The sequence below is a fragment of the Ixodes scapularis genome, unplaced genomic scaffold (genome assembly GCF_016920785.2).
Source record: "Ixodes scapularis isolate PalLabHiFi unplaced genomic scaffold, ASM1692078v2 PGA_scaffold8__174_contigs__length_109621045, whole genome shotgun sequence".
Lineage (NCBI taxonomy): Eukaryota > Metazoa > Arthropoda > Arachnida > Ixodida > Ixodidae > Ixodes > Ixodes scapularis.
This window is the reverse complement of record NW_024609883.1, coordinates 34,554,108-34,564,584: the sequence shown is the minus strand read 5'-3', so window position 1 is coordinate 34,564,584 and position 10,477 is coordinate 34,554,108. Positions and strand designations below refer to the sequence as shown.

General features: G+C 45.5%; 1 protein-coding gene across 1 annotated transcript in view; it reads left to right on the top strand.

Annotated features, from left to right (window-relative positions):
• LOC8052594 (serine/threonine-protein kinase haspin homolog) overlaps positions 1-8,359 on the top strand; it is a 74,504-nt gene extending 66,145 nt beyond the window's left edge. The window contains exons 9-11 of the mRNA XM_042286951.1: positions 538-775; positions 4,305-4,404; positions 8,146-8,359. Of these exons, the coding sequence (XP_042142885.1) occupies positions 538-775; positions 4,305-4,404; positions 8,146-8,359 (552 nt within the window). The remainder of the gene's footprint in view (positions 1-537; positions 776-4,304; positions 4,405-8,145) is intronic.
• The last annotated feature ends 2,118 nt before the right edge of the window (positions 8,360-10,477 follow it).

Below are 10,477 nucleotides of genomic sequence, written 5' to 3'. Positions count from 1 at the left end.
ACTTTATACCAGTTGCCATTGTTGTGGTCCTGCTGCACTTCGGCCTTTGAGTCTTGAATCGATTCATCTTGGGGGAAGGGCCAAGCGTAAAGGCCGGAACCGTTGGGTCACGCCTCTATACTTTAGTTATCTTTATAAACGGCTTGCAGTACCATCACACAAGCTGCCATTGTGGCCACCTCACTGCACTTCGGCCTTCCTTCGGGTGTTTATTGGGTTCAGCCAGACGCCAGGGTCGAGCCTACGGGCCAGTAGCGTAGGACACACCTCCCATGATTTCGCCACTTGTATGGCTTGCACTACAGCCACACGAGCTGCCATGGTGGTTGCCTTGCTGCATGAGCAAGTACCTTTTTCGGCAAGAACGTAGGGATGACAACCAATAATTTGTTTCTTTCGGCGAGTACAATTAGGAATAGGTACACCGGCGTTGTGCGAAGACGTCACTTACAAACTGTGTATTGAGTGCGATCAGGTCATTACGCTTGCAAACATCGCGGCACGCTATCGCTAACGCACGACCCGTACATTCCGCAGGTTGAGACTACCCTGCAGCTGCGCAGCATTCTACAACAGGTGGCGCTGTCCCTCGCCGTGGCCGAAGCGGCTCTGCAGTTCGAACACAGGGATCTCAGCCTGAGTCACGTGCTCGTGGACGAGACCCAGTTCCAGCTGGCCCAGTACTGCATCAGCGGCAAGAGCGTCTTCATCAACACCTGGGGCGTCGCAGCGACCATCATCGACTTCGCCGCGGCCAGAATCCGAGAATGCCAGTGTAAGATATGCATAGACCAACAACACGCTGTTTATGGTGAGCGCAAGTTCGTCGACTTCTTTTGCAGGGGTTGTGGTGACGTCATGAGGGTTACCCACTATCCTTCAATCAAAGCCAATCAGAGCTCGGCGTTCTGACGTCACCACAGCCCCTGTAAAGGAAGCAGAAGAACTTGCGCTCCGCATGAACGACTCAGCATTTGCCCACACCAGGTGTGGGAATTGCGCCTGCGCATTAACCAGATCACAAGTGGAGGGAAGCGTCTGTGCGTCCGCCGTGCCGACCGCTGTACCACCGCAGCGTAACGATGCCAGAACAGCGTGTTGGTGTATGCATAACGATCATTTGTAGTCGCGCGGCGAGTTATGAAACCGCCACTCTCTCGAACAAGCCTTGTTGCATTTCTGGTCATCATCTACGGCACTCTACTTTTCAGAGCGTAAAGCTCTGAAAAGGCAGGTGCCGCTTTGAAGCGTTCAGAGCGGCACCCGCCGTAAAAGAAATAAACCCATCAAAATATCAACGTTTTGCATTTAAAGATTTAATACTTGATGATAAATATGCTTCGTAATATTTTTTTTTTGTTGGTATTAGATAATTCGGATTGTACATATACTTCGTATAAAACACTTAAAGTATATTTTAGTTCACGAAAGCTTCAGCATGGTATGTCGGTAATATGGACACCTCCGTTTTCCTTAAAAATATGTCCATAATCTGAGTAGTTCATAATAACGAAACAAAAATTCAGTCATTTACACTCTTCATCCCCGGAAATGTTGTCTATGCAGCGGGGTGTTTGTCCTAATGGGATCCATTATAGTGAGACATGACTATATTAATATATTTTTTTTATCTGTACACGTAAGATTTTAGTTTGAGTCAGCTGTAGGAACAGTTCACATATGTTCGCCCAACACGCCTCAGCCAAAAAGACATTTAGTACAGAAATGTATTTGAATGTATACTTCACATCTTGCAAACATATTGCAGTATGTATGATACACTTCAAACGTACTAGTGTAGTTTTTCTTTATTCACGAAAATGCAAAATTACTATACTTCTAGTGCATTGGATTACGACAAGGGAAATACCCTTCTTTTACAATCGTGTTCTGACGCAATATGGCCACTTAAATTTAGCTTTTCCAGCTTGCACTATCATTAAATTCTCACATAGGTCTCACCGCGTTACTTCATCTTGAACTTTTATGGCATTTCAGAAGTGAAGAGTCGATCGTGCATAGCTTTAATGGGCTCTCAGGATGCGCGAGCACATGTGCGCCCGTAGCGTTGGCTGCATATCCACAGAACGTTGCCCTCGACTATAGACAACGTCGCCTGGGGCGGCTTGAACTAAAGTAAGTGGATCCTGGGAAAGTAGCGCCAAGCTCTTTCTATGGTAGTCATATTGGTTCATAGATTGAGCAGTTCCTCCTGGACCTCTTCATTCTTGGTGAGCCGATTTAAAATCGCTGATGACGGAAAGCTTTATAGAGACGTACCACTATAAAAATGATTTTGGACTTTGTATTGAAAAAGTGTTGACTTCTTGTTGACTATGATTACTTTTGTTTGACTTTGGCTTTTGGCCGACATGGTGGACAGACAGTTTGTTGACTTTGTGTTGAAACGTTTCTGATGATTTTTTCAGCCTGAGTCAGAAGAAAAGCTGTCGACTTTCTAATAACTTTATGTTGAATTTCTTGTGCTGACTTCCTGTTGACGGTGTCACCAGAACGACGGTAGACGTTTTGTTTAATTCGTGTTGAGAATGTTCAATTGACTCTCTGTAGCTGCAGTGTCAATAGAAAGGCTACAGACGTTCTGTTGACTTTTTATTGAACATAGTACACCTCGACTAGATCTCAAAAGTCACTAATTTTCTCAATAGTCTCTGACAAGGTGATAACGATAAGAAGCAGCTTCAATTGTCCCGCCTCCATCGCGAGCCTACTACCCTTGACAACACTTCGGCGTTCGTGCACCTCGAGCGCGCGCGTGCAGTCAAACTACGACAGAAGGCATGCGGCGCGTGCTGGATGCCAGGCGTTCGTAAGACAGCTTTGCCGTTCTCACTTTGTAAGTGAGAATAATGACTTCAATTAACATGTTAAATAGTCAACTAGTAAAGAAAAACAAAATAACTTTTTTATACTGGAGAAACTGCCCTGACTCGCTTCGTCCTGAGTGGTGCTAGGCAGAGAAGTGATAACATTTCTTCTAGGAACCGGTTTTGTGGATGTTGTTTTAGCAAATGCGCCGAATTATCATCAGTTGTGCCAATTCTTTTCAGTAAGAGATGTTGTCCACGAACTTCGGAACACTGTTTTCCCTTTGATAAACTCCCGAGGAGAAGATGGAATATTCGGAGCCTTAATAAGTGCTGAGGTGGTGACCGGCCATATGATTACTTTTAATATATAGGGTATATAAGACTATGAAGCAGTCAGGTGTCAGTGCTTCATGGTATTCGTGTTTGTTTCTAATGTGTAGTTGTGGGATGTATGTAAGGTACCACGGAAAATCATTTCCTTTAGAAACAAAAGAAAAAATTCATTTCGCGTGTCTTTTTTACGTTGTTTTGCTGCAGCCAATTTGGAGCAGGGTGGAAAGCCATAGTAAGCTTCCAAAACGTTGTTGAATGAATAGCTAGCCTGAAAAGAATTGTGTTTCTTTTTAAACGGCTGTATTTTATTTTATTGAAAAGCTCTTTTTCATTAAAAATCTGTAGAAAAAGCATCTTGGAGGTGACAAAAAGTACCTTGACTTTTTTTATTACAAAGTGGGCCAATATTCAAAAGAAAGACAACAGAAAAGCTAGAGGAAGTCAGATGAAAAGCTATTGACGTTTAATATCCTCTGGTGACTTTTTTCAACAGCATTTCAACAGAAGAGCATCACAGTTTGTTTTGTTTTGTTTTGTAAGGGGTTTCTTGAGCAGTGAAATTTATCAAGAAACCAGCGAAACAAGAGTACATCTTCGCATCGCCACCCCATGCGGCATCGGTGCTTGGCGGCATTGAAAAACAATTTTCTTCTCTCGAAATACGCAAGAAAAACAATACTATTGTAAGAGATCTGCCGAGATAAGCATGATTGATTAGACGACTGCATACACGGTGTCATAGACGCTTATAACGGCGAGGAACAATTTAGTTCAATGGTGTTTTGTAGCGGTATTGGCATCGATTGGTCCAGAACGACTTTTTTTAAGTTTCGAAAATTTGAATGGACCGAAATGGCGATCGCCATGGCAAATGTGGTGTGATTTGCCATTCACCTCGAGTGGTTTGGTTGTATGTGCATTGGTATCTGTTTATGTCCAGCTAAAAAGCAGGGTATGCAATGGCGCTATTTTTACAAGGTCCAGTGACTTAAGTTTGAATAGCAACGCGACTTGATATGCATCTAGAAGCGACAATTTATCGAAAGTGAGTAATCCTAACCAATTTCGCCAAAGTGTGTGGCGCAACCTGTATCGATGAGAATACTTTATCAGAGAGTTTGACGTTGATACTTTCTGCAGCTGGTCAGGTTATCTTCTCGAATCTTCTTCATGGCCGCCCGTGCGAATCAAGGCATTCGAAAGTGTACTCGATCTACAACGAAATCGGAAACCTGACAAGGTAAGCGTTATTTCTGAGGGTACTCTGCTGTGAAGGTTTTGCTTGTTGGCTCGTCTTCACGGAAGACATATCGCGCGTAAGTGTGTACTTACTTGTCGTTTCAATATGTATTGCACAAAATCTTACTAAAGATTACTTTTTTTTTTGCGTTTGCTTGTACTCAGGCTTTGGTTATTTATAATTACCGTGTGTTGTTAACAACATGTTTCCGTCTAGGGGACATTTAAACTCTACATTATCAATCTGTGTCGAAATTTGCGCATCACTGATAATTAAGACGAAAACAATGTCGAGTGTGTGCGCTTGTAGTTTTCTCGAAGCACGTTTTAGAGCGATAACATTACCTGGAGAAGGTGAACACAGGGGACAAAGGACAAACACAAATCTCCAGACGTTTCTTTTCGAAACTTTGCGAAGCACATGTACCAAAATAAACAAAAGTACCGTAGCGAGCAATATACAACAGTGTTTAAATGCAACTATCGATAACATGTTCCGCCGGAAGCCCCATGACCTTAGTGCATACCTTACAATAAAAAAGTCAGTTTTGTAAAATTTTGTCTTTTCTCTGAACCTTCCTTGAAATACTTTCACAACTCCCTTCCAAGTAGCACTGAACAAAAAAAAAATAAGCGATACGGACTTCGGGTGTTCTCAAATGGGTTGTATTTGGGGCCATTCAGGTTTGTACGCTGGGAATGCATTCTCATTCGACCGTCTAACTTATTTCCTTACTAGCCCGGCCTTATACACTCGGGTCGGCTCGCTATAATCAATGCCAGGATGACAAGGGCAGGGCTTCTTTCCGAAGCCCGGCCTCGAGCATGGGCTCGTTGCATTTGATCGAGCTCTCACTGTACATGCACATTCGAAGATCACGCAACTCTTTCAACGTGTTATCGAAGGTAGGAAGCTCTCGATAGAGGCGAGACAACCAAAAGACCTCCCTGTTCTTCTCAGATTGTCTGTGACTATATAAAATTTAGGTGAAGTCCCAAATGTAGAGAACATTTACGTAACAATAAATTGACTTCTCGCTAAAATGGAGAGCAACTCCAACCCTATGAGATTGGTGACCGCTGAAAAAAATTATCCTGGTCCGGGTAGAGATCCCTGGACCTGTCCAAGACTAACAACGCACTCTGCAAACAGAGCTATGAAGGGTCACTAGATCAAACGGATGTTAAAGGGATACTTCAGCAAAATTGGAAATAAACCTGTCGTGCTCAGAAGTAGGCAGAATAAGGTCCACAATATTCGTAAATGACAATCGTGCGTTTGTATTTTAAGCCTAATGGCTGTATTTTCCGTTATAAAAGGCCCACTCTGCCAAGCGCTCGGAGAACAGCCAGCGGAGAGCACGTAACATCCGGCGCAATCGTGACATAGATTGTCTCGGGACGAGCAAAGCTACGGCGAGGTTGACGTCAACAGGATGTCCTAGCCGTTCCAGCCACGGAAGCGGCCGAAACACGCCAGCGATCGGGCCTCCGCAACTAACCCCAAAGCTGCTTTTATACGAATTTTCAGTGACGCGTTAATCTTCTATAGGAAGCGAGCGAGCCGGCCGCGTCGCGGCGGTCGCCTATTTATCGCCGCCACCTAGTGGTAGCCGGCGCAGAATCATTGGGGAGCAATGGCGACGAACAGTATAGTGGACAGCGTCCCCGTCGGGGTTAAAGGCAATTACGAATTCGGACAGCTTCTTATGTAGCCGGCGCAGGATCCTCGGGGGGAAGCAATGGCAACGAGCAGCACAACGGACAGTGTTCCCGTGGTGATTACGACGGGGTTTAAGGAGGTTACGAGTCCAGGAAGCATCTTCCATAGTGCCAATTTGACGAAGGGAAAACTACTTTATGCATTTGGCCGCCTGTACGACGTGAAGGAGGTCCGCTTCGACGGACAAATGTGCGTCACGGCACGCAGTACTCCGCAGACGAAATTGAGAGCGCCCGCAAAAAAAAAACAAAAAAAAAAAGAAAAGAAAACAACGTCGAGCTTCGCGTAATTAGAGAAGGGAGCTTTCTTAGTTGGCGTTGTGTGGACTGCGCTAATTATCTACGTTTATTACTTTTTGAACCCGTTTGACAATAACTGGGCGATTGTATTCGTGCCGTTCCACGATTCCCACTTCTATCATCCTGTTGGCTGATGGAAACATCCAAGGCTGGGCTTGGGTGGGTGACCGCATTTCGCTCCTCGATTCCGGTGAAGTATTTGCTTCATATTTTAGTTTGCTGTAGGTATCCCTGCTGTTTTATCGTCGCTAGAATAGAAAAAAAAGTTAATTGCATTATTCGTCAGCAGCTTAAAACAAAACGCGAACTGCAAGGTAAGAAACACCACTTACCTGCATCGACGCACAAGTCGCACCCAGGTCGCGTGGCACTCCGCCTCGTACGGCCTCGAAGGAAAGCCGTAGAACTTCGTGCCGTGCACGCCCTTGTACGTACTGTTGCAGCCGACCACGCAGCAATTGTTGTGGCTTTCTTGGCGCGGAATAGTCATCGCAGAAATGACAGCGCTAACCCGCTACAACGCACAACCTATTTATCGCCGCCACCTAGTGGTAGCCGACTGGCAGAAGCCCCCCGATGCAATGGACCCGTCTGCCGCGAGGGGCGCCCTGGTCGGGGCTTGAGTTACACCCGCACGGTTCTTATAATCTTGTAGAAGGACAATTTTGGCGTCTGGGATGCACAAAAGAGAGTTCCGGTGAGAGGAGAGCTCGTCCTTCCCCTCTTGTCGCGTGGTGGCCGGAGGCTAGGCAGGCATCGTCACTACATGCATGGGCGTACCAACTGGGGGGGGCAAGGGGGGCGCCTGCCCCCCCCCCCCCCCCGTTCTCAGAGTGGGGGGGCAAGGAGTGTGTTTTGCCCCCCTTCCCCCCCTGAAACAGCCGCCACTGGGCAGGGCAAACACTGGCCGGCGCTGCCCAAGGGATACTCGGGGCACCGACCCCCGACCCTGGGGGGGAGGGGGTGTTCTGGTTTGCCCCCCTCCCCCCCTCCGACTCAAAAACAAGTTGGAACGCCACTGACTACATGTCAAGGTTCTTAGACGGACATTACAAGCGAGGCTTCAGTGACATCCACCAGGCGCCCTTTGCTAATCGTTTAATTAGTCTTAAAATTTCTTTTCCTGTATTTCTTAACAAGAGATTCGCGTGCTTGGTGTGATACTGCTCTCTTGAAGACAAATAGACCAAGAAATAAGTGCCGAAATTCCGTTGTAGTATCCTTTTAGTTGCCACCAGTCTGAATTGTTCAAAGCAAGGGTGAGCTCATAATTTAATAATTATTTTTAAGGATCAGGGTTCAATAAATATGTTAATAATCATTAAACCCTGCTGTTACTTATGTAAAAGCTGATGTAACCCTGATGTAACTCATGTAAAAAGGCGTAACTACCCATTATTCAAACTTTATACGAAAGTACGCTATTATTTAGAAAATATAACGAGTACGTTACTACTTCACACAATGAAATGACTCATTACTGGTAACGCTGTTACTTGTAACGCGTTACCGCCTACACTGTGTGCGAGTCATATACTGGTATAGGTAGACTGTCCTAACTAGGACATTGTAAAAAAGAACCTGCCAAGCCTGAATAGCACGAGTGCTTGAGATTCGACTTCGAGCAGCTCTGCGATCGTTCGCTGGCATTGACAGTGCTTTCTTTCACATGGTTGGCAAACTTCGCCATCAAGGTTTGAACCTACCCTCTACGCCGCAGGGGAAACTGGTCCGGTTACTATCCTAGGACCAACGTGGCTTGCCTTGCGCACCTCACGGACCAACTGTACCAGGCGTACCAGGAGAAGTTCCTCCGTATCACGGACCTGATGGAAGTCGAGGCCTGGACAGAGATTCGCAACTGGCGCCTCAGTCTACCGGAGTACCGCTCCGTCGAAGACTTCGTGCAATCCAAGTTGGAATTGAGCCCGTGAAAAAAAAAAAAAAAAGAAAAAAAAAGCTTGTGCATGGCGTTTTTTTTTTTTTGTTTTTTTATAAGACAATGCTTGCGATAGCTTCTGTGCACTCCTCGTCCGGAGACACGCTTGTTGGGCCTGAAAAAAGTAGTTAATAAAGATGTTCATTGCCGTCCACTTAGTAATCAATTGGGATCAGATTGATTGAAACCAAAGGAAACGAAAAGAGGGACACTAGGTTCAGTAGCATAGCCAGGATTTTATTTCGTGAGGAATTCAAAGCACTATCCCCCCTCCTCCCGAATGCCGAAGCAAGGTTAACCGGCGTTACGGACGTCCACGCAAAGATTAGGGAGGCGCTGTTAAGATAAAATGGGTGATGCTGCATTGTTATTTTTTTAAAAAGGAGCAGGCTTCATTTGGATTCCCTGTTCAACTGCCGTCGTAGTTGCGGCCCACCAACTTTAAAAGCTTCCTCACAGCACACAACTCCCTCCGCTTTTTGAGGTACCACTGCATTACCAACGCGTGCCGGCCAGACAAAACAAAAGGATAGCTATACTGTCACACATCCTTAAAACAGTAACAGAAGTCAGAGAAAAACAGAACTCTGCTGACGCGTCGTTCAAGCAGCTCGAAACCAGACTCAGCACTATTGAAGGCAAGCTCTCTGATATAGGTGAAACACGTAAAACGGTCCAAGCGTTGGAAAATGAAGTCTGCAATCTTCACTCACAAATGAAGTCCCTTGCGATAAAATTTGATAACCTAGAAAATCGCTCTCGGAAAAATAACCTTATAGTTAGAGGCATAAAAGAGGCGGAGCACGAAACAGAACATACTTTCCTAAACAATATTAATGAAAACATCTTTCAGGGTATTCTGGGTGCTAAGGCAGAGACTATTGAAAGAATGCACAAGTTGGGTATGAAGCAGCCTAATTGGGATCGTCCGGTCATAATAACTTTCAAAGACCACAAAGAAAAGGCCGCAATAATGAAAAACTGTCACAAGTTGAAAGGCAGTAAGATAAGTGTATCTGATGACTACTCAAAAGACTTCTTGAGATTCGTAAGAATCTTTGGGACAGTGCGGCAGAGGAAAAGAAGCAAGGAGCCAAAGTAAAGTTGCTCTATGATAAACTTAAGGTGAACAACACCACCTATAGCTGGGACGAAAATACCCAGAGCAGATACAAGTGCCACGCGTCACTGTCCCTACCTATCAATGACGCTGAGGGCAATGCGTGACAAAGGGCGTTACCAGAAAAAAGGCCGGGTTCGGAGGTAGCTGACTGTAACCGTGAATTCATTTTATTAAACATTAATGCACGAAGTGTGGTAAACAAGGTTGTTGACCTCGAGAGCCTCATTTTGGCTTACTCGTCTCATGTTATTGTTGTCACGGAGACCTGGCTGAATAATGACATTGCAGACCACGAAATAGTTCCACCGGGATACCGGATGCTTCGAAAAGACCGTGATAGACGAGGGGGAGGTGTGGCAGTGATCCTTAGGGACGAACTCCTCGTAACCAGACTAGCTGACATTCCCGATCTGGAATGCCTGTGGGTTAAGACAGCTTTGGGAGAAGTAACTATAGTAATAGGAGCATGCTATCGCCCCCCTAACTCTGATTCTTCATTCTTTATCAAGTTAAACGAGTACATTACGAACAATAATTTAGGGGAGCGGAACCTAATCCTTGCAGGGGACTTCAACACGCCTGAAATTGATTGGTCGTCAACCTACCCAGTTCCGCTTTCGTCACAGGCTGAACCTTTGGTTGACATGGCTTTTTTTCACAACCTGACCCAGCTAGTGAAGTGTGAAACTCGCGTGTGTGGTTCCGCCAGGTCTACGTTAGACCTAGTATTCGTCAGCAACACTCTAGCACAGAAAGACCCTGTCATTTCCGCTCTGGACGCGATTTCTGACCACAAAACAGTTCACCTGTCCCTTTCCATCGCTGCGGAACCTGAGAAACAGAGCAAAACAGTATATGTCTCTGATTTTGCACAGGCGAATGATGTTTGTATTCTCGACGAAATGGAGGAGGCTTTCTGTGAGTTTTCAGCCATTAGCGACTCTCCTCAATGCAATGTGGATGAGCTCTGGCTTTTTTTTAAATCATTGG